Source organism: Calliopsis andreniformis, chromosome 9, assembly GCF_051401765.1.
Source record: "Calliopsis andreniformis isolate RMS-2024a chromosome 9, iyCalAndr_principal, whole genome shotgun sequence".
In the NCBI taxonomy this organism is placed as follows: Eukaryota; Metazoa; Arthropoda; class Insecta; order Hymenoptera; family Andrenidae; genus Calliopsis; species Calliopsis andreniformis.
In genome coordinates, this window is record NC_135070.1 from 2,707,692 (window position 1) to 2,731,726 (window position 24,035).

Genomic DNA, 24,035 nt, shown 5'->3' on the forward strand with positions numbered 1-24,035 from the left:
ATGCTTAAATGTTGGACATTTTTAGCATTCCATTTATATATTCAGTTTTCTCGAAACTTTAGTACTTCTATCTGAATTAAAAGTTCTACATTTATATTCGTCACTAACTATAACAATATTTTAGAAGTTCTGATTTATGTTAACATATGACTCTGTAAATTCGAGACGCTTTCGTTTATTACTGCACTAGTCACCTGCTTTTCTGATTAATATTGCAAACCATTTTAGGTATATTATAATCAATTTCAGTAATTTCTGCCAATTTTTCAACATTTCTTTACAGATCACACCTAATTGATCCTAGAATAACAAGTTTATGGTCTAATTTTTATGGTCGCCCTGTATGTTGTCAATTTTCAATAAACCCTGTTTAACTGTATTTTTTAAGAACTTACTGCACAGAAGAGTGAAATTTCCTCAATTTTTTTAAGTGATAAATCTTTTTTTTCTTAATTTCATATTTAAATCACATATTGCAAGTGGTATTTCTATTTTGGAGATAATATATCCAGTAATATCTTTCTTGTTCATCCTGCAAGGAACTCATTTCTACTTGACTTTAAACTTCTGTTCCAGTCTTATTTGTGAAATTCTGAATTCTTAAAATTCAGCTGTTGAATTTTTCTCTGTTCTCTGTTATGATGTTCTTTTTTCATAATTTAATTGTTAACAACTAAACGTAGAATTCTCTTCTTTACTATAATCATAATTACTATATTTCTAAATATAACGACATAAAATTAATTTATTTCTTACCTTCTGTATTGAAATTATGTAACGTTATGTAAATTTTAATACAGTGTATGGAAACTTTTTTGATTGACTGTAGAATAAGGGTACTAATTACTGTGTGCTAATTATTACTGCGCTCCCTCCGCCGTTTCTTATTACATATAACAAGATGTGGCACTAGTAAACTAAAAGTATTTATGTTGTTTTCATTGAAATCAAATCTTTTGTGTTTAATAATGGTATATCTTATATGAGAAAATAAAAGGACAAGCCGGACAATGTGAAAAGGCTCTAGGGTTCTTTTACCCATAATTAAGAATAACTTGAACCACCGAGAATGCACAAAACTCGAATGGCAGAGCTTGAACAGCAGCCTAACGATGTTGAAGAGAAATTCATAAAAATGAGGTCAAAAGGTGGAAGAAAGGAGTCCGTCCGAAGTATCGAGGGAGATATTACCGCTGAATAAAGGATTCTAGTGGAATCGAAGCGGAATTAAGCCCTTGAAAATAGTTTTAAAGAAACTCGTTCAGCGAACCGAGCGAAGCAATCGAAGGGATTGATGGGCTGGCGCCGTTTAGAAACCGTGGATACGAGGATCGTGTGTGCGAAGTGCACGCGACGTATGAGAACGTCTACGCCATTGGCTGTTCCAATTTCCACGCGTGCCTTGTCGCAGTCTTGAATTTCCCAAGGGGAACCGGAATTACATTTATATACCGCCTTATGTAACAGAAACGCGTCGCACTCTTTACCGTCGCGAGATAGGGTTTTAGCGTCCTCGGCGTGATGAGATTCTTTAAAACTGCTCGGACGAAATCCAAGTTGTGTTGCGGGAGACACGGGAACCTTGGGAGGCAGGATTACCTCCGCAGGCGAAGAGGAACGAGAAATAGAAGGCAATGTGTGCGTAAAGAGCCACGGTATGCACCGTTCAGGCCTATTTCAGACGAGACGCTTTTGTCTCTTGCGATGCTATGTGCCACATATCCGAGCATTTTCAACCTATTTTAGGATATTGTTTTCGAGATTCGGTGAGCGAGGAGTCTTGAGGACTAGGGTAACGCGAAGATTAAGATGGCGCGACGTTTGAGTCGCGCCAGGAATTTTTGGAGGATAGTGGAAGCTCGATTATTCAAAATACCAGGAGATTCAAGCCTGAAGCATTCCTTTCATAGCTAGCTTTATTTTCTTCGGTAAATTACTATTACTTCACTATATAAGTTACAATTGATATTCTACTGTACTCTTATTATGACAGACATTTGGAATATTCGAAGTTGTTTGGTCAAGGTTCTACTGTAGTTCGAATTCCTGTTAGAATTAAATTTCTAATACTCGTACGAAACTAACAATAAATATAAGATATTAACACTTGGAAGCCAACGTTGATAATGTTACAAATATAGTATTCAAATCATTTATTACAGCTACTATAGAAATACTACCAAGAACAACATTGAAGAAAAATTACCTATGTTATTAATTACATTGTCATATTCTTCAATTTCTAAAAATAGGGGATGCAGCTTTGATCAAGAAATGACACGATTAACATGTCGTAACGACAGAAAGATAGAAATTAAAATTAAAATTAAATTCTCTGTGAAATACTATTTAAATATTCACAACGAACAAATTTCTAAAGTCAACGTATAAACATATGTTAGCAACTTACTTTTGTTTAGCAACTCACAAACACATGAATGAACATACAATGACTCGCAGCATTCAAAACATTAATTATTAAAACCACTGTAGCGTATTTTCTTCATTCATCCAATTCATTTACGATTATTATCTTTAATTCTTATCCAGTTCTTTCAATTTTAATACAAAAGGAAAAATACCCTTAGAATTTGAACGAATGAATGTAATAATCCTTCGTGACTAGGTTCATCAGCCACTGTACTAACGTAAATGTCCCAGTACCCCCGACCATGTCTTGGTATCTCAACGCTAACATTAATTTAATTCAATTTTAAGCTTACCTATTCTAATATACTTAATAAGAAACAAAAATTAGTACCATAAAATAGTATTATTCAGCTATTGAGACGCAATTCAAGTGTTTGGACATGTAGATTTTTAAGTCATTCACTTATAAAGACATTTTACATCTCAAGCAGCCGGATATTGGAACATTTATCTAACAGCTATAAGCTCATAATGAGTAAATAATATATCTCGCCTGAAATAGATCCCATCATCAGCTTTGTTTGCCTGTCATCAGTTTCCTCACAACCAGCTTTGACCCGCAACGTCCCCAAAGGAGAAAGTCATTGAACGATAATTCACTCCAACACTGTCCGTATGACGCATTCACGTAACGCTATTATTTTGCCATTACTGGGGACAACCCACGTTCCACTGCATCATTTTCTGCATTCCGCGCCAAGAAGTTCCTAAAAAGAACCTGAAAATTGTCTGTGGAAGATATCGCGCGACAGATGCCTGGATACGTTCTTCAAGAAATTTCCGGGTCGGAATCGCGTGAATTTGTATTCCAGTAAGGCCGCAGATGCTCCAGCAGTATCGATACATCAAGATCAGGGAGGTAGATGGATGAAACTTGTCCCTTCAACCCCCTGGCATTCCTGACTCAAACGATCCTCCCCTTGTCGTCGATCCTATACCGGAAAAATAATCTCCCTTGCGGTCCCCTTCGACAAGGGAACTTCATTTATTTTCGCGAAAGCAGCGGGAACCGTTTACACGCTCTAAATTCGACAATAAATCATCCCTTTTGCAGAATGGTTTTGTGGAATACTTTGGAATGATTTTAAACGTATTTCGAACACGTATTCAAACATAAAGCAATTAAGAAATGCCAATCTCGTCGTTCTAATTTCTGCGGTATCTTTCGAAGCATATAATACTGTCTCGTTACATGGTTTCGAGTAAAATTAATTGAGAGTTTAGAGAATATAAGAAACGAATTTTTAAGACTAGTAGTAAGATAGAATAGTTTCAAGAAAATATGACTGTACCATCAAGCTTATGTCGGAACAGCATTAAATAATACTTAAGCACTATTTGTAAGAACCTAATGAGGTCATGAAATATCATTAGTCAAATACAAATAATGACGTTCCAAACGTTTCAAAATTATCCTAAGTAAACTGCAAGGTATGTAACTAAATTAAGGACTCAAAATGGACTTATCCCTCTAGGAGATAGCATCGCAATGGCTAATTGGATTGTAATTCTTTCATATTCTTCTGTAGATCATTAACGCAAATATACTCAAGGTATATTCTAAGTAAAAAGCACGTTTGACGATATCTCATAAGATAGTGAGATTAAGGTACAGCAATGACATAACTAGGCTTATATTTCCAAGATTTATTATAAATCTCTTTTTCTATATACATTATTCATACGTCGTATCAACTCTCTTCTTACATTTAGTCGCAACAAGTATAAAAGTACGTCATGAGCTGTGATACTCCTGGCTCTGATCAATTTTAATGAAAAATAATGAGATGGATCGAGTGCTTGTCTCCTCATATAAGAGGAGTGTGACCGTCATGGAGAGCATAAAAGTATGTGTGTACCGATAAAAGAGAACAAAAGGAAACTTAACAAAACTACTTCTATATAGAAGGGCTTTGGTCGATCCTCTCGACAAACTCCTTATTTCCTCTCTGTCGAGTACTTTACCAGTCTAATTCATCGCAATTTTGATTTCTCACACTATCACTGTGTGTTCATTCTTATATTAAAGAACTAAAATAATGAATTGTTCGACAAAGCAGTTGGAAATCATGCGATTTCCTTCGCTTCAAGCTTTTCTTTTACGACCTTCGAACGACGAAATTTCATTTAAAGTCCGTAAACTGTAACAACCAGTCTAAAATATATAATTCCATTCAAGTCTTATTTAAATGCAAAGTTATTTTAAAAAAGATTGAAGATCTGTTATTTCGTCATTCGACAACATCGCAAGTTTCGATGGCAAGATGCAATTTAATACAGAACGATTTGCCTTGTATAAATAATTAATAAAAAGTGTCATTACATTCGAGAAATTTGCTGAATAGAAGTTATTCCAAACTTCTGTTGACGATAAGCAACATTCTACAAAACGCCTTGGCAAACACGACACGTTAATTGTAGGGTAAATATGATGTTCATGCAATACCCTGGAAGATTCCTCTCATCGGCTTGCTTAACACAGCATAGATCTATCTATGCATTACAGAACTATATTCTACAATGCATTTACTTATCAAAACTACAAAAAATATACTTTTATAACGTCAAAAAAGTAAAATGATTTGATTAAATGTAAAACGAACTGAAGGGTAATAATTTGTTCTTCTGGTGGTACTATAAACTTGAACGATATACATTTATATCTGCAGTATATATCGAATCGGTTGATCTACTTAAAGAAATATAGTGCACGAAGGAAATGTTTATATATAGCGCGTTTTAAAAAATATAGTCTATCGATCGAACAATTAAATATTTTACAATACAAACATTCTAATCGGTGAAACGATCATGAAAAGACGTGGAGAGATCCTAATATTACATTCATTTCGTATGAAACGTGGTTGAGTATCAATGACGACTATAAGACGTTTTATGATATATAATCATATTTTAAAAACTGAATACTTAGAACTCGGATGTTTCTTACTATGTACCTCTGTCTTTTGAGATTGCACGTTTTACAGTGCAGAAAATGGAGAAGAAACAGTAATTACTACATTCCATAACAAAACGAAACATGATCTTGAAATCTTCAGTCCACTTCTATTTCTGCGCATTCCACTGACCAAACAGATAAAAGTACAGAATGAACCGTCAGAAATGAATCATAATTTTGCAAACAAGAATTAAAGTTTCAGCCAATCATATCGTGCGGAATTACCTGTGAAATCAAAGTAGTCCTCACATTGTCGCGCATTATAATTCACAGAGAAAAATACGCTAATATAATAGCTTTTAACCAAAACTTCAACTACTTTTTTGCAAAAAAGAACCCATTCATGACATAAAATTACTGTTAAGCCTTTAACCGTCTTAACAAATAAATTGTATAGAAATAAAATGGCTTTGACTTTAAATTTAAAGATCACGTTAAATTTTGCAACTCTCTCCGTTACTGTAATCGTAAATTTTTGCTCACCCTGTACGTATTTTATGGAAGAAAATAGAAACTTTTCCATACCATTCAGACATCAATGATATAAACAGATATGAACGATAATGCGACTGTCAATTAAACGAAAATGCGAACTATATCAAAGAATGTCGTTTAACAGTTCAAGTCAACAATACGATAACGCTTGTACCCACAGCATGGCACGGAGAGACCGCCTTAAGTGCAAATATATGTATATATAAAACTCTCATAATTTACATGATAGCACACCACTTCTTGGTGCCTTCATTGGCCGATTTATTACTCTCCTCATCCCCAAGGTCCAATTTGCCCGTCTGAAACTTCAGTTCCGAGACAGGAGTGGAAATCTGTATAGGCCTGCGTAGTCCTTTCAGAAGACTGATCGAAGTATTCAACAGACTGTTCTCAGATTCTGTCTTCTGTTTTTTCATGGAAGAACTCCACTCTTCAGTTTCGTGCTTTCGTTTTCTCTCGGTCGGACTACCGTTGCTGGTAGATACCATATCAGATAAGCCAGTACTGTACCGCAGGATCTTAAAATCTTCTGTATCATCCGGTTGCAATGATGCACTGGATGTGTTAACGAACATCGAGTTATTCGGCGAGTACCTTTGTTCACGTAAAGTTACGTGACGCATTCTACTGAGCGAACGCCTACCAGTGATACTTCTCAGCGTTTTTCCAAAAGACATGTCCTTTGGTGGCTGAATCAGTGTACTTTGCTCAGAGGTACTCGCGTCAAATAATTTAGAATTATCTTTCATACAATCGTTCAACTTAATCTGCACATCTTTCAGCGTTATTGCAGGATCGTACGAAACACATGATGTATCTGCCTTGTTCACCGTTTCTTCAGGTTTCGTCTTTTCCTTCATAGGGTCGTTTTGTGACAGAGTCTCTGACACCTCGGATACCTCCGAGGTGGTGGATTCCAAAGCATCCACCGAGTAACTCTCTGTGTCGGTTTGGGATGCGCTATGCAAATCTTCCTTCTCGGATGCATTATCCTTTGTTTGTACTGTTTCCTCTTTACTTTCGTCTTTTGAATTTTCACAGCTTTGTTTTTCCTCTTGTGGCTTTGTAGGACTATCTTCTACCTGCAAGCTTAAATTCAGATCGTTGTCTTCCTGTTCATCTGCTTCCTTAGATTCTATGGAATCATTTGGTGTTTCCTGTTCTTTGGTTTGCTCTTGTTCAATTATCATGTTTTTATCCATAGAATCCTTTTCTTCATTTGAACTAGATTCAGGGGGCGCATGATCCACACACTCCTTGATTGGTTGTTGCTCATCTTTGGAAACGTCTTTATCATTTTCATCCTGTTTAGATACATTTGCTTTAACCTCTGCCTCCTCAGATTCTGGCTGCATGTTTGTGGGTTTCAATTCCACAGCTTTATCAGCAATAGCTAACTTTTTGATACCACTACCAACAGACCTTCCAACTGACTTCTTGGTATGATCGAGTTCAAATTTTGCCGGTACACACGGTTTACTCTGTAAAAGACACATTAATTCTTAATACAATCCTACTTTTTAAGTAAGGATGAAAGATTTCAAATATACTCATAACACATTAATATTGCATAAAAATAATATAGTTCAAGAGTGACGCTCAACCAATAAACCAAAAAAATGAGAGTCACATCTTAAGATAAAATTGTGTTGCATTACGCATAATTAAATTGCACTATTGTTTCAAGGTACAAGAATAAAAACACTAAAAAAATATCTTTAATAACTGACAATTGCACTTACTTTAAAATTCTTTCTCTGACCTGGTGGTATATTCTTCTGTACAGAACTAGTACTCAACTTAGACCTGCAATAAGAATACACGAGGATTCAAAAGTTGCAGAAGTAATATCTTCAATGTATTTGCACCTAATTTAAACCGAGTAAGAAGTACCGGAGGTGATGAGAGGTAATTGAAAAAAAAAACTGATCAAATCAAAGTTTCTCATCTACACCATAAGATTCTAACAATTATTTTTCATCTGCCCAATCACTCAGAACTATTTGTTTCACTAATACTTCTCATTTCCAATTCACAGAAAGTCAAAGCGAAATCTGAAGAAACCATGACTGAAAATAATGAAACGTTCAGAGCCATGAAACATCCGAAAATATCGGTGGTTATCTTCGGTCAAAATCGGCTGACATTTGCCCCGCTTTATCCTCGGATATTCAAAAGGAAAAAGAAATCGTGTACGATCGAGTGGCATCGCGGAGATTAATTAATTTCGAACTAAGCAAAATGTGTAACATAGTCGAGGCGAGGTGAAGCCGTACAAGCCGCTAGATCTCGTCAGCAGAGCAACTATGGATGAACTCGCTGGTTCGTCTGGGCTGATTGGTTTTACAAACCTGTTCGAACTCTCGGATTCGCGCTGTCTCTTGTGCAAGTTCGTTTCAGAAGCTTTCGACGCCGCGGCCGTTGCCTTGAGCGGTCTCCGATTGTACAAATTCCTCTCATCGCCCCCAGGGGCCGCCTTCTTTGGCGTCTTACCCATGGTCGTATGTTCGAGCGTACGTTTTACGTTATGCACGTCCTGTCTGCCCTGCCTCTACCACGATTCTCCTATATCAAGATCTCTCCACGCCCTTTCCTTCTCTTTGGCCGCTTACAACCGCTTACACTCGCCCCCGTGCGAACGCGCGACAAAGACCCCGCGCGTCGTTTACGTTACGGCCAAAGATGAGTAATTTTATCTGCGTTATACTTTGTTTCCGCCTTTACCTACACGTATATCGAGATATGTTCAGTCTCTCTCTGTCTCTTTTTCCGTCTTTCTCCTTTTCCTCCGCTTCTGTGTTCCCCCAGAAAATCACTCACGACATTATCCGAGTTGGTAATTAACGGTAAAACATGCCAGACGAGACAGCGCGAGGAATCACGGTTCCGTGTGTACGTGTATATGTATGTGTTCTCGTACGACACAGGCGTGTAGCGTGCATGCACCGTTCAGGACGCCATGCAACGTGACGCTTCTCTTGATTTTGTAGATTCGTGAACGCACGCGCCGAAACCCCTTTCGAGTAGGCTACTGACAACACTGGGGGGGAATATCTGTTTTCACTTTTAGGGACGACTAAGCCCTCTTAATAGGATTGAAACTTTACGTAACCGAGTCGATGGCGGTACACATTCGTGGAAAATGTCACGCGCCGTACGATGGCGTACGATGTATTTCACGCGCACGGCCGGCCTTTTTCCGTTCACTGAAGTTCACTTCGCTCTGGCTAGCGGTAAATTCCGTTGACAAACAATGCGAACGAGATTGCAGTGGGGCGCTGACGTCGAACAGTAGAGTGTAGATGTCAGTAGTGATTCGTTTGGTTACCGACAGATGGATAGGAAGAAATTGGTAATATTGAGGCGAAGAAAATGTGGACTTTATTAACACGCTGCTGCCATTTCACCCATATTGGGGTGACAATTTTTACATGATTGTGAATAACGATAAGTTACACAATCATGAATAATAGTAATGTACAGAATTTTAGCGATAGTTAGTAAAAAAGGAAAAACACTTTAAAATAATCATGAAAATTAATTAAAGACAATTTTCCTTAAAGGTAGAATCACTGCCAAAGTGATAGAATTTTTAATGAAATTAAAATGGCAGTCAATGTGTTAATTCAAGCAGAATGAGTACACAGGATAGACTAGACAAGCAAATATTCCGTTCGAATAATCGAACCGAACCGAGTACTCGAAAAATCCGAACAGTTCGGAATAAACTGAACGATTCGACAGAAACTGAACAGTTCGAAACAATCGAATGGTTCGAAATAAATCAAACATTTCGAAAGAAACAACAATTCGAATAAACCAAGTGGATCCTAATAAACTAGAGGGAATGGGGAATTTCGGACCTAGGGTTAAGGACAGAGAGCCTACATCAGAGTAGAATACCTGAAGAAAGAATATGAAGAGTCCCTGCAAGAATAGTGAAACTACTAATGGCTCACCATCCTTGGATGAGGAGTCATTTTCGTTACTACTTTGTCAATATGCTCATGCTTAAATTGTTAATATTCATTTGTCTTGACCGCTATAACCAGGCTCAACGAGGGAACCCAGTAATGGCGGCTATTCACAATTGAAATTAGTTTTTGAAGTAGTATTGCAAAGGGAAGATCATAATGTGAATTAAAGTTACGAGAATGTGATCACAGTTTATGTTAGAGTTATGGAAAAATAGTTACGGTTTGAATTAGTATTGCGATTAACTACTAATAGTATTTGCATTTTGAATTACAGTCACTTTGTTATAACATTGCAATTTTTAAAGTCATTTAGAGTTCTTATATTATTAAATTTTTGTGCCTAGTAGCAGTAAATATTGTCAATTTATTTCTGCCAATTTTTTTAAGATAGTGTTGCGATGCTGAGCGCGTTCCTTTGAATAAATTATTCTTTTTTTATTATTTCACTTGACTTTATTTTTAAATTCAATTGTAACTTTGTAGTCGTTTTGTTTTTTTTTTAAATTAGAGTTGCGAAAAGGTTTGGTCGCGTTTTCATGTAAAACAAACAAGCCCAGAGTGAACACGTGCCAGGAAACACACAACTTTTAAGAAGGCTGCAACGTCCCTTCCGCGAAAGTTACCTCCAAAGTTAGGGGTGGAAAGTATATTTCGCCTAATATCTCGAAAACTATTGCGTGTAATAAAATGGTATAAATGGGGCAATTATGTATTTTTGAACGTCGAATCCACCTATGTAAACAGTTTTTGAAAATATCAATTTGTTTAAAAAATATATTAAAAAATAGTATATTTTCGTTGTTTTTACTGCCTATATGTTGATCAATCGTTTCGCAAATTTGTATATAAATACTATGGACCAAAACACAAAATACGGATGAAATATAATTTTGAATTTTTATGTTATAAACAAAATAATAACATTCCAGTTAGACTACATTTTGTGCGAAATCGGGCACTGAAGCGAATGGCCTTATGAAAAACATATTCTTATAATGGTTTCGTCATTGCATTATGATATATGTTGTTTATTGTCAATTAAATGTGTAAATAATAACATCGCTAATGAATACTCGCAACGTCTCTCACTCATTGCAAACAGTACGAGAGGTTCAGTGTCAGTGATGAAAATGTAGAATATTTGATAGAATTGCAACAACTGAAGGTATTCCACAAATTGTCTATGTACTTCATTTATCCCGACGTTCTATTGAAATATTCCAAGTTGATGCCTTAAAAGTGCAGGCATGTATGCTGCCGATATTTAAATAATGGTAATTGTTTAATTAATTGGTCTCGTAACTCCTTTAGAATATTAAGAGTTTGAAAGGTTTCCAAAAATTTCAGGTTTCGTAAAAAATCTGCCAAATTAAATGAGAAAGAAAAGCACGTATTGACAGACATTATAGAACGATAACTTTATTTTTCTTTGTATAAGCTAATACATGAAATAAGTGCATCATAATTTAAAAACTTAACAGAAACATTGTTCAATTTCCTCGGTTGATTAAACTTGGTAATTTCTCTTGAAAGTAACCCTACCATAAACCGTCTATTCGCACAACATCGACATTAGACACGTACATATCTCATCATTTAACTTATTGAATTGTTGCAAGGTTCTGCCGGTACAAAATATAAGTACATTCATATTTATAAAAGTACAACGTTCACCTGCCGCCAGAAGACGGAAGAAATAGTAATGTTTCTCTTAAAACGAGCAAGCAAGGATTTCGATAGCGCGCTTTGCATTTCGGTCTCATTAAAATTAAACTTGTAAACTTTCATAACTAACAGATTTAACCCTTTGCTTTGCTTCTACACACTAACTGTTACACCAATGAAAGGTTTTGTTTCTTTCAACCTGTCTCTAATAAGGTAAAGATGCTAATAGTCAAAGAGCATCAATATCCTTCAATAAGAATCTCAAAGCGGCCCAATGGCTATCTCGCTAAAAGGAATCTCGAAAAACTTGCTCGCATGAAAAATTCTAAAACCAGTCTGGTAAAAGCGTCGAATTCTTAGTCCTATGAATATATCAATGCGTAACATCGAGTTAAATTATCTTGTCGCAGGAAAGGCGTATAATTCACGGACCTGTAGGATTTCTGAGTACTATATAAGTATCAAATAATCAATCGAGTATTAATTAGTTTACGAAACGTGCCCAGAGATTCTACAGATCAAGACGCAAGAGGAAAACAATCATAGAGTATTTTGCACTGTTCGAACTGATCAGGTACTTCATAAAATTTCTGTCTCGTGAGTTATACGCTTTGGCTGTAACCATCCTATGGCTAACTCTCAAGGAATGACTTACGATTATCGTCGACATACACGTCGACAGAAGACATATCGAATAGTTCAGCAAACAAATATCGAGAGAAAAATGGCCCGAAGAGAGTCGAGTGTATGCCGCAAAACTAGCAGGAAGGCTTTTTTTAACAAGTAAGCACGAACACTTCGAAGAGACCAGATTCTATAATTTACTGACTCAGTTTCTTCATCGGTATTCGCGCTTATTTAGCATTTGCATTATTCAACGAGCGAAGCGCATAAAATGGAACGGATTTAGGAGCAGTCGTGGGTAGATATCCCAAAATTTTCGAGGTTACCGAGATACAGTATTCCCTCGATAGATGTAAGCTCGTTCCTATATTCACTCAATCACTCTCGCGCAAGTGAGTTGAGTTTGGAAACGTGTCCCTCGCTATAAGCTCGGCGTTAGTGAGTCGCAATTCTATAGCAAGGGATCACTGTACCCGATTACAATAAATGCTCTTACACAATAACTAATTCGCATAGTATCGAAGACGATAATAAAAAAGCGTAACGCGGAAGGAAGCTATCGTCCTGCTAGTCTCGAATTTGGAATTCGAAACTAGGGAACATGATCCACCGTATTCTCGTTCGTTAACGCGTTATTACCATGCAACACCGAACATTTGAATTCACCAATGGCGTAACCAGAGGCAGTGGAAGGTCTATAAGGACTCTTAAGTAGTAACATTCACCGTACGTACATACGTCGATAGGGAATACAGGATATGTTGCGTGCAAACACGTATGTTCTACAACGTCTATATAGATTACTTTTAGTTTCTATATTATTACGATCTCGAGTAACCTGTGACGTTTCCTTTTTACTGACTTCGAGTCACTCGCTAGTGGTTACGCTAGTGGAATGTACTCATTAATATTTTAGTCCAAATTGGATCGGATTCAGATACTATCGTGGATCGAATGCCTCAAGGAAGTTGTAGACTGAAAGTAATTAACATCTTTAATTGCTTATTTAAAAGGAATCGTGATAATAATCAAAAACTGCTCAAACAATACAAGTGTTGCTGATTTTTTTTTCGTCAAAAGTTTTTTATGAACACATACGTATACATATACATGAGATTAAAATGTCAAATACAAAACTTGAACAATTATTAACTGTATATTCATTTTTGAAAGTCTGTTTTGACACGTAGAACTTCAATTATAGTGACAAATGATAAAACATTTTAAAAGTACACGAAATAAAAAAACAGCGCAGTTTTATAAGAAGGAATTATAGAATATTTATATCATACGAAATCAAGAGGCATCTCAAACTATGTGCTTAATATAAAATAAAATTATCGAGTATGGAAGTTACCAATGCTTATATAGCATCCCCGAAAAGAAACTGTTACAAGTCGAAAACATAATTCTCAAAAAATAATTTAATTACAGCATTGTAAAATGCGTCACTTAGAATTTACTCAAAGATCTGCAAATTTAAAATTTTAAATGATAGTAAATCTATGCAATAAAACTATACTCGACGATAATGAAAACTGACAAATTTTGGCTTGGTAGTTTTCCTTAAACTTTCTTTTATCCACCACCACACTTTCAGTCTACAATTCTATCAAAGATAGCCAACGCTTTTCGAGATGAAATTAGAAAGCAGAGTATATCGACACCTGTGCGACAAAGTTATATATGTATGTAGTACTTTGGAAGGAGTTTTCGTTAGTTCTTAGTAATCAAGTTCTCTCAAAACATTGATATAAACTGCTGCAAAAAATTAGAATCGGACAGTATTAGTAGCAGTCATAGCCACAATTCTCTTTTATCAGCTTCAACAACGAAGATCGACAAGCTTAGGTACCACGGTAATATCACATCAAACGATCTTCCATGGAAACACTTCCTATCGCCTAATTACACTAATCGCAAGACCATGAGTCTTTATGGGAAGAACAGTTTGAGAGGATGCAGTGTAGAAACACCGAACACTTACAAAATAAAATACAGTAATCTCAGACGCGATTGTACCGATAGATACGTTTCGTTACCTCAGTGATTTCTTAATAATATCCCTTCGTTTCCCTCTAGTAACAATAGTACTTATACATACAATATATGACATCAAAAGTTACGATGTCTTTCAATTACGAAGAACAACATGACCAGATAATTTAAATCTGTGGTTGAAGAACTACATCTACACTATACAACATAACACGTTATATAGCAAACTTACACGTTATCTATCAACTATTAATAAACATAAAAAATGATTGAAAAACATTATCATATAACATGTCAATCAATCCAATGTAACAAGCTGCTGCTATAATAATTACAATTTTTACGCTTGATTAATAACGAAGTGAAAAATTTATTACGTGTACGTCAAAATTACGAAAAAATTTGTTATATAACGTTTTTGTGTAGCGTAGCCGCAGCTTAAAACAAAACAGCACAAGTCGCATATTTTTATATGATGTTTAAAGTTTTGAACCTTAATTCTGCATTATAAACTTGCATTTTATTATACCTTAGCTTTTAAAGGAAAAAGTACCTTTAATTCAATCTCCTTTTCTTAAAAATACAATTTCTATTTCGTAGACTTCAGTTAAGATGGAAACTCAAATTTCTCGAAAACGCAACTTGTGTCGTTCTATTTTATACTCACAGAAATAACACATTCTCATCTTTACAATAGCTTTTTTGAAATATCAATTACTTCAATTCATAACTCGTATACAATAGTAATCACTAATTTTCGCACCAAACATTTGTAAGTCTGGTCATGTTACTTTAGGAAGGATCTTCTTTAGCGATGCACCAATAGCGTATCGAGTAAAGATGCCCAAAGTAAGCGAGGCCCACTTTTTTTGCGTACCTATGCGCGCGCAAAAACAATTCGCGGCGGGTAGAGTTGGATTATTCGTGACAGTCGTCGTTCGTCCGTCAATCAGTGAATACGATCGACCGATCGTTGTCTAGACTAACCCCAACTGACAATAAATCGATCGTCACAATTCGTGTGCTTACATCATTTCGAAAATAATGTGACGTAATTTATTCTCGAGCATCGAGAAACCGTTAAAATACCAAAGGCGCGCTGCAGCCTTGAAATTCCGAAAACCGGCGATTTAAGTCGACCGAATGCTGAATTCGATATCAGACGGTCGTTTCCCGAAAGATCTTAACCGACGAATCTGCGTGCTTAATGTGAATATATCTTGTGATCGTTGTCGCGCCATTGTTGTTGTTGTTGTTGCCGCGATTGTTGATATTGTTGTTGAGTATTTCGCGACTGGTTAAACCGGATATTGTACCTGATTCCGGCTCCTCGTTCATCGTGTCTGCAGTCAGAAAGTAATCATTGACTAACTATGTCGCAGTCGTAGCAGAGCAGATCAAGGTAGGAACTTTTTGCTATTATACACGATTTTGAAGATGATATTTGTATCGTTAAACATACAGATATCATTAATCAAATATATGGGGTGTTATAGCGTTAACCTTCATATCTTAGTTAACTTCTGAATTCTGAACTATGCAAGTGTTGATTGAATAATTGCCTGTTTTTCACCTACGGGCCTATCAGTTTTACAAGTTTGAAGTTTCTCTACTGTTAATTTTACTATCTTCATAAGTGCAAATGTTTTAGCAATTTAAATTTATTAAAAAATAATACTGCGTTTTGTGAGATGTTAAACAAGTCCTACAGTCATCAAAATTGTATTAATAATTATTAACCTTAAATTCAACACATAACTAAATATTCTATTTGTTGACAATTGTTTTTGTATAATATTCATTATAAAGTGGTAATTCAAATCACCTAAATTACAACTTTTCAATCAACGCATAACTTAGAAATTAATCGTTTTAATATTTTCTTTTCATTGAAAAACGATAGAAATAATATTTGATACGATTTTGTGTAATTAACTGAACATTATTGGTTTGAAAGTTACTCCATAATGTAGAATTTAGCCACGCGAATCTCAAGAGGCGCGAAACTGTAACGATTCAAACGAGCAAACTGTCATACGTATTTTCGATTTAGGTTATTTGTTCTGTTTTAGTTTTAAATATAAAATTTTTTTTTAACAATTTACTTCAATCTGCCCTACTAAATCCAAGTAAATATAAAGAACAGTACAGAATTTTGGACGTGTACTCTGATGCAACGTGCAAAATAAAGGTCACACGTAAAACCAAAAATTCATAAAATAATTTATAAAAAACAATCAACAAAGGATTAATAATCGTTAATATTCACGCATGAAAGGGTACAATTAAAAAAAGTAACTTACACTTATACGGAAAGTAAGTTTGCATCTACAAACGAAAAAAAACTAGTATCTCAGGAGTGGTCAATGTCACAGGGCACAGGTCACAGGTCACAGGATCAAAAACAAAAGCATAAAAAATCGATTGCTCAAATTTACGATGTTTATTACGTCCAGTTTTAAAGATTAAAAACCGGTCTGGCAAAATAAAAATTACAAATTATTCCTTTGCTAAGTACCTACAAATGTAAGGTTCTTAATTACTCGATTTGCTTAAAAAACAAAAACATTAACTTAAACATTGCCATTATCACGATACTATCTCTTGTACTGTGTATATTGTCCATTGTTTCGGCAAGGCTTGAACAAACACGTTCGTTAATTACTCTACCGCTTATTAGGCATTGACTATGACTGACAAGAATGCTCCAAATAGATTTGAGTCAACGTGAATTATCTGTTAGGATATTATTAATTAATATCGTTCTTATTTACTTTGCTTAAGGATTACAACATAATCAAATAATTAGGAAATCTTTCAACTAAACATCAATAATTAGACGTAACATAAAGAAATGTAATCTAACATTAACTCTGTAAATAAAATTAATATCTCTTTCCTTATTACTAGAACGAAACTAACTTTGGCAGTCAAGTCCAAGTATTGGACTACATGTGCATTACACGTACACATTGCACACAAGTTTCTGACATGCTATAATAAACTCAGTTTAATATAGCAAGGATACGACCCACAGAAAGGTACATTTTTTTGTACATGTGATTTCATTGAAAATGCAGAGTGAATAAAACTTTCAGCCATAAAAATAAAATCGTGATAATTACCAATAATATTTGAGAGTACACTGAAATAAATGAAATATCATAAAAAAATGCGAGGTAACAACTTTCGAGCATGATATACATGCTCGAATAATCTAGATAATTGCACAATGTATCCGGTAAAATAACAAAATAGGAAAATACGATCACACGGTTTTTCTCGAGTCCCTTACGCATACTGGTAACACATATATATCATACGTATCATTTCATACTATACTATGACACAGTCATTGGGGTACTTTGATTTCTAAATTTTATACATACATATAACACAACACTATACAACACATACTGCTTATTCAACGGCGTGTGTATATAATTTGTATCACTCAAATATTTGCTAACAAAATTATAGTAACATTAGAGTATCATGCACATGCGGAAGGCACTTTGAAAATAAAAACATTTGCTACATGCACATGTAACACGAAATTTGTGTTATTTGATAGAAGCAGGATTTTAAAAGTGTCTAAAGGAGTACTGCTTTTTCCTAGTTTACTTATTACAAATATATCATCACATTTGACCTTCGCAAATTCATTGACGATTTGTTTATGTATTCGATTTCAGTTATGTAGAAAAGTACATAGCGTATTGCCTTTTCACTGTTTCCTAACAAATAAATATGTTTTCAATATTCGAAATATGATAACTCAATACTAAGAGAAAAGTTTCCATGAAACACTTTGTAAGTAGATGCGTGAACAATGAATATAGCTTTATAAATAATAAATAAGGAACATAATGAAATAAATGTCGACGTGTCTTTTCACGATACAATGCAACAACATTTTTGACATCTGCTTTTCTTGTCAACGATATTGTTCTTGCATCTTTCTGTGACTTTAGCTTTCAGTTTTAATTTAACACTTCCTGTATTGTCGCTGGTATCCTGACTCTGTACAGAATTACTTCTGGTAGTTTCTTTTGATGTTACTATTTCATTTTTGCTATCGTATCTCAGAATTTCTGTTTCGTTACATACATTTGTGTCACTGCAAATTGCCTGTTCTGTCTTTATGCTTCCTTCTTCCGCCCTTAAGGAGTCCGTTTCTATTCTGATTCTTTCGAGATGGGCCTCTGTTTGTAATACTTGCGAAGTCTGTTCATTTTGCTCCTCCAAATTCAGACTTTTACTTTTAATACTAGACCTACGAGCTTTATCCATAATTTCGTTTAAATGTTGTTCTTTAATATCAGATGTTTTGTTCTCGTCCACTTTGCTCTTCGTTTGGAAGAGATTTGTACTAACCATCATTGTACAAGTATTCTCTTTCGTAATAAGCTCATTTATGTCCTGTAAATATACACCTTCTTTGACTTCTATCGTCTTTGAGTTCAGTCTGTTGCTCTCATTATCCATTTTCTCACAAAGTTCATCCGACTTTTCCGAACTAAACGCTTCGCCACTTAAACTTTTCGTTCTTCCATCTGAGTAAGTGCTCAATTTATTCTCTGAATAATTGCTATACTTCTCATCGAGTAAGTACACAGAGCTTTCGTTTGATTCAAAGTTACTTGCATTTATGATCGATATCCTCGGTATGATCAAGTCAGACATTAATCCTTCACCATCTGGAGGAGTTGAATGCATGGACGACTTATGAATGAAGTCACCAAAGGAATGATACCCTTGTTGCCCTTTGCCTTGGATCCACGCTTGAGTTAGAAGATGCGATCTTTGCCACGACACATCGCTGTTACATCTGTCTCTTCTTGTAGGCCATTGGCGTTCTTCGTTGTTAGACCACGAGTGTAAACAATAATCACTAGGACTTCGCTTGATATCCGTCAGATCTTGATCCATGTCTACTGTGTCTTGCTTTTTACTCCGTACAATGAGTTCTAACTTTGACTTCAACAAAGCTGGCGATACAGCTCGGTCTATACGTCTTACTACGCTTGATGAATGTGCAAAGTGCAATGTGGACGTGTTGTCACCACATTCGTTTAGATTATCTACATCTACGTCCGGGGCTTCGTTCGATGCTATTATCATAGCATTTGGACTTGGACTGTCCATGCTATCCGGAGTGTAAGGATCATGCTTAATGGGTGCTGCGTGCAACAGATTAGTTGAACGATCCGTGTTGATTCGGCCGCTAACGCAACTACTGTAATCAGGCAACATGGACAACAACTCCACGTAATTGTCTGGCACTCGAAAGCAAAATTCAGGTGCGTTTGGCAAGCTGCAGCAGTTTATCATACCTTCGTCCAAGGCGAGATTAGCCCTCAAGTAGACTGGCTGCAAACGGGAAAAAATGGACGATCCTTATGTATTATCGTGCATCGCTATGAAGAAATGGAGGAACATTCCTCATATGGTAGGGCTCTATAAAAAGTCTAACTAACATTAATATAATTCAGGAAAATGATACAAGAGTGGAAGTTTTAGCACGGTAATATGACAATACAGTACTGAACGTCGGTAGAATACTAATTACTTTTGAATATAATATACAGTATTTTGATAATAGATATATCGCAGCATTTTAGGGATGTTTATAAAAATGAATATAATCTTAAGTTTATGGATTCTGTGGGATTTGCATTAAACAAGCGATCAAGTGCATACCTGCGATGATCAAACAAATTATATTCAATTATTCGATGATAGCAATAGCAAAAAACTGACTAGAATTGAGAAATTCAAATGATTAAGAATGTGAATTTGGAAGTAATATTGTATTGAACCAACTACACTGATCAAGCCCCTATATGGTCATAAATATAGTGGAATACAAGTACAGAAAGATTGGATGTATGGGGAAATCAAGATAAGAACAGGCAGAGACAGTTCATAGATAGGTACCTTAGTGCTTAGAGATTCATTCGAAACTCCAGAAAAACAGGCTGCACCATAATGATTAAAAGAACGAATCATCAGAATAAGAACTAGGAATTGTGTGAGTATATGTACCCAGCATAATAAGTAAAACAAACCACTATCTCTGTCTTAAGTTACAAAAGAAAATTGTCTTACCTTGTGATCACCCATACATGTTGTCGGCCCTATTATTCCGTATTCCACACCATCGGCCGATGATATCTAAATGAAAACAAGAATTTTATTAAGTAAAATTGTCAATTTGTAACACACGAATTAAAAGAAAAATCGGTTTCATATGTTTCGTACATCTTGGACTAGCATTTTAGCCGTAGGGCTCAGTAGAACTCGATCGCACCAAGCTGGAACTCTTGTTTGCATGTAATTTGAACCTTCATTGATATCTTCCTCAAACGGGTAACTGGGCACAAATTTAATTGGAAATTCAAATAATCTCCCTTCAAAGTCTTCCAGCTCTCTGTCATATTCACGTAGCTATATAAATATTGGTAATTTCATTATGGTCTTCCTAATTGTCAATGCATTTTTATAAGTAACATTATACGACATGAAATTTAAACGATGAGTTACTTACCCATTGTCCACTATTTTGCATAAAAACATTTTGATGCTCACAATAAGAAAACTCTTTCTTTCCTAATGTTAGTATGAGATCATCTTCTTTGTTATGAAATTGCAATTTTGAGATATTTCCTTTATTTGATAACCTTCTCTCTTGAGTATCTTCTGTAAGTTTCTATTAAAAAGAAAGTAATAATAATTCTTTTTTATTCTGTAATTTTTAAACAGGAACATAATGAGTTTAAAATATTATTTCAAACTTACTTTGATTACGCTAGCTGTGTCAGTTCTAAAATTAAAGTCTCCGAATAAAAAGTATGGTACATTTGAATATTTATCATTATGAAACCTATCTAATGTATGCTCAAGCGCTCTTCTGCGCGTTTTGCTATACACGGATGGAAACTGAAAATAGATTATCAAAATAAGTAATTTAGTTACAAAGGTGTTTAAATTAATAAGTTGCAGTTACTTACAGTTTCCATAGCAATAAAATTACTGGCATCATGAAATAAGTGTATGTTTATGAGATCAAAAACTGTTCCACTAATACTCCATCTGGTTCTTAGAAATCCTTTTCTAGACCATTTACATTCTGGAAAAAATTCTTGAGGGAACTTTGCTTTTTCTTTGGTTGTGACTGCTTCTATATTACCAGAATGAACTTCTTTTCCATCCACTGGTACAAAAGTACACTCTAAAATTGTAAGAAAAAAATAAGTATGTGCTAATTTGAAGAACAAATATTTCCATATTTATAATACATTGTACCTTGGAAATCCCATAATAAAACTTCTTTCAAAGATTCGTGCACAAAGTAAAAATTTCCAAGAGCCTAAAAGATTGCATATCAGTGCAATTTCACACCATTATTAAATGAAAAATATATTTCCATTTACATACTGTATAATGTTCAGCAGATGAATAATCTTCATCTAAGAATACTCTGATTTTGTCGAACAGCCTTAATTCTTCCGAGGACATAAGTAACCTGCAGAAAATTGTTTTCATTAGATCAAATTCAGCTTTGTAAGAACACTATAGACTTGAAAGGTTTCATAGCAGATTAAAGATCTGTTATATTTTCAAACTCTTTCTTTTACATTGCTCCCCTATGAATATCATTCAATAAGCTCATCTTTTGAAGTGGCTCACTCAAGTGTAGAACCACGCGTGATCATCTATTTTTATCCCTTTCTGCCACTTATGCGTTAAATTATATTCAATATTGTAACTAGGGAAACATATTTGTTCCAGATTGGTTATAAAATGTACTGTATAAAATGTTCATTAAAAATTGTAGGTGAGAACCAAGTTAATTACTATTTTGAATAGAATTTCAAAAATAAAGCTAATAAAATATATTAAATAAGTATTTTCATGTTCTAATTCAATACTTATAGAACTTTTAAATATTTTTATTTCCATTATATGATTGAAACATTAAAAGTCCATTTATATTGTGTTAATTCAGTTAAATATAATTAACTCTGACACTGGAAACCTTTCAAAACCCTTTACTTTAATAAGATTTTCTAAGTAACCACTTCTATTCATTGCAGAAAACTATGCTTATATGATCCTTGAAATATAAGAAACAGTATTTGAAAAAAATTACCTAACAAAATCTTCCACATGTCTCATACTTTTCTCATAATTTTTTCCACCCACTTCTTGGCAGTGTAGTGCAATAAACTTTGGATCCAGCCTCAGTATAGTCTGCGAAAAGTGATTTCCCGTGAATGTAAATACCACGTAATATTTACGTAATGACAATGCATCTTATCTGTAATACTTACAGATAAAAATTCTTCCGTCCAAATTTTCAACATTACGCTAGGCTGAAAAGACGAAAGCAAACGATACACATTGAATAACGTCCAACAAAAAGTTTCTCGCGAACGTGTAGAAATTTCATTCTTGGCCAGTACATTAAAATACAATGCACTATAAAACTAAAAGCCCGTCATCGCGTAACTTCTACTCTCGTTTTCGCCGCGAACGCGAGCGATCGAGCGCGCGTCGCGCCAGCTTTAAGTCATCAGCCTTATCGCTCGGTTCAATGAGGAACCCATAATTCGGCCCCATGTAAATTCACGCGACCGATAAGAACCGCGTAATCGTGGAAAGCCGTCAGTCGACGTGACACAGCTTTCCTCGTGTCCGTGATCGTCGCACGCGTTGCAAAGCATTGCGAAGCACATTGCGAGAAGAAGATAAGAGGAAGAAGCTGAATGAAGGCACAGAGAAGCCCGAGGCGGAGTATGATCCACACGGGTGGCATTGTACGAAAGTCGCGCCAAACGGCGAGGCCGAGGGAAAGAAAGAGGAAGAAAGAGGGAGAGAAAGGAGAAGTAGGTCGCGAGTGTGCGTGTGTGACGAAGTCAGAGAACGGTGTAAATCCGCGAAGCGCGATCGATCGATCGCTCAGGGTCGTGGTCGGTGTGCGGAGGAAAACAGAAAAAGACAGCGTGCGTGTGTGTATACGTACCTCCTCGAAGATACTGCCGACGTTCGCGGTGACCAGTAAGACCGGAACGCCGTTGCCCGCCATTCTCCTCGGGATGCGTCGAGAAGGGAGAAGAGGTTCGAAAGCGTAGCGCGAAAGGAGGACGCCAGGTAATCGGTCCCACGGCGGACGACGTAGAAGAGGCTCGCTCGCGGGCCGATGCACGGAAGGCCTGCGGTCACGAGAGCGCACTGTGCGTCGCGAGCTGCCCGCGCACCGACCACCCAGGGAAAATTATACTTGTTTTCACCGTGGACAACACGGGAGAGCACTGCGCGCGTTCACACGTATATATATATATATGTATATATATACGTCCGCAGGGCGAGAACGTCACCCCCGGGTCTGGAACGGCGTTGATCGCGTGTCGTTCTCGGAGGAGTCAACCCCTGCGGCGAGGAGTGGCCAGCACGGTGCCGCGGCGTGTACCGGTCTCATCAAACCTCGCACTGCGAATACGACACATTATTAATCGAATAACGCGAGGCCCGTTCGCGCACCAGAGAGAAAAGTTGTGCGGCGCGGTAAATATATCCCTCTATCGGGCAGAGCGAAACCACGCCTACTGCAGACGTCAATAGGCAGTGCCGTGCACGTCGGAAACCGTAAACGCCACGGAGATTATATACTGGGCCCCGAGCGCCGACTGACATGCGCGCACACGACCCACACAGAGACTAACGTCCACCGACTCCTCGGCGATCGTAAGATTGTTACGGTTTTATCTCGTTGCAAACTGGAAAGTTGGAAGCAATCAGGAGCTTAAGGATTGAAGAAATTTAATCCTGAGATCAATTTATATATTAGCGATTTGAATTTGTTTTTTCAGAGTTGAGGACCT

The 24,035-nt window shown here is 36.1% G+C and overlaps 3 protein-coding genes across 10 annotated transcripts; all 3 read right to left on the reverse strand.

The window, feature by feature from the left end:
• Nucleotides 1-4,057: 4,057 nt before the first annotated feature.
• LOC143183698 (uncharacterized) lies at nt 4,058-9,071 on the reverse strand. Its single transcript, XM_076385374.1, has 3 exons — nt 8,236-9,071; nt 7,627-7,690; nt 4,058-7,365 (listed from the first exon to the last, which is right to left on the reverse strand). The coding sequence occupies exons 1-3, from the start codon at nt 8,379-8,381 to the stop codon at nt 6,103-6,105; spliced, it is 1,473 nt and encodes a 490-aa protein (XP_076241489.1). The 5' UTR covers nt 8,382-9,071; the 3' UTR covers nt 4,058-6,102.
• Nucleotides 9,072-11,254: 2,183 nt separating this feature from the next.
• LOC143182849 (inositol polyphosphate-5-phosphatase A-like) lies at nt 11,255-23,992 on the reverse strand. Of its 8 annotated transcripts, none has more exons than XM_076384132.1 (13): nt 23,177-23,440; nt 22,485-22,526; nt 22,304-22,404; nt 21,589-21,676; nt 21,457-21,520; nt 21,162-21,382; nt 20,950-21,090; nt 20,699-20,860; nt 20,413-20,598; nt 20,260-20,325; nt 20,089-20,129; nt 19,485-19,521; nt 15,389-15,491 (listed from the first exon to the last, which is right to left on the reverse strand). In XM_076384132.1, the coding sequence occupies exons 1-11, from the start codon at nt 23,237-23,239 to the stop codon at nt 20,097-20,099; spliced, it is 1,167 nt and encodes a 388-aa protein (XP_076240247.1). In that variant the 5' UTR covers nt 23,240-23,440; the 3' UTR covers nt 15,389-15,491; nt 19,485-19,521; nt 20,089-20,096. The 8 variants fall into 8 exon arrangements, 7 of the variants coding, with proteins under 7 accessions (XP_076240245.1, XP_076240251.1, XP_076240246.1 ...); XR_013002522.1 differs by having other exon boundaries at nt 15,471-15,491; nt 19,485-19,568; XM_076384130.1 differs by lacking the exon at nt 20,089-20,129 and having other exon boundaries at nt 11,255-15,491; nt 23,177-23,992.
• LOC143182848 (uncharacterized) lies at nt 16,569-19,474 on the reverse strand. The gene has a single exon (XM_076384129.1). It carries the CDS (start codon nt 19,402-19,404, stop codon nt 18,043-18,045), a length of 1,362 nt encoding a protein of 453 aa, XP_076240244.1. The 5' UTR covers nt 19,405-19,474; the 3' UTR covers nt 16,569-18,042.
• Nucleotides 23,993-24,035: the final 43 nt, after the last annotated feature.

Bases quoted from the DNA above. Each gene is read 5' to 3' on its own strand.
- LOC143182848 (XM_076384129.1), bottom strand. From the start codon at position 19,404: ATGTTGCCTGATTACAGTAGTTGCGTTAGCGGCCGAATCAACACGGAT.
- LOC143182849 (XM_076384130.1), bottom strand. From the start codon at position 23,239: ATGGCGGGCAACGGCGTTCCGGTCTTACTGGTCACCGCGAACGTCGGC. The intron at 21,677-22,303 runs GTAATTTTTTTC...AATTTTCTGCAG, and splicing joins CATGTGGAAGATTTTGTTAG to GTTACTTATGTCCTCGGAAG. The intron at 21,091-21,161 runs GTAAGTAACTGC...ATCTATTTTCAG, and splicing joins ATTTTATTGCTATGGAAACT to TTTCCATCCGTGTATAGCAA.
- LOC143183698 (XM_076385374.1), bottom strand. From the start codon at position 8,381: ATGGGTAAGACGCCAAAGAAGGCGGCCCCTGGGGGCGATGAGAGGAAT. The intron at 7,691-8,235 runs GTTTGTAAAACC...TTCTTATTGCAG, and splicing joins GAATCCGAGAGTTCGAACAG to GTCTAAGTTGAGTACTAGTT. The intron at 7,366-7,626 runs GTAAGTGCAATT...TGTCTTTTACAG, and splicing joins GTCAGAGAAAGAATTTTAAA to AGTAAACCGTGTGTACCGGC.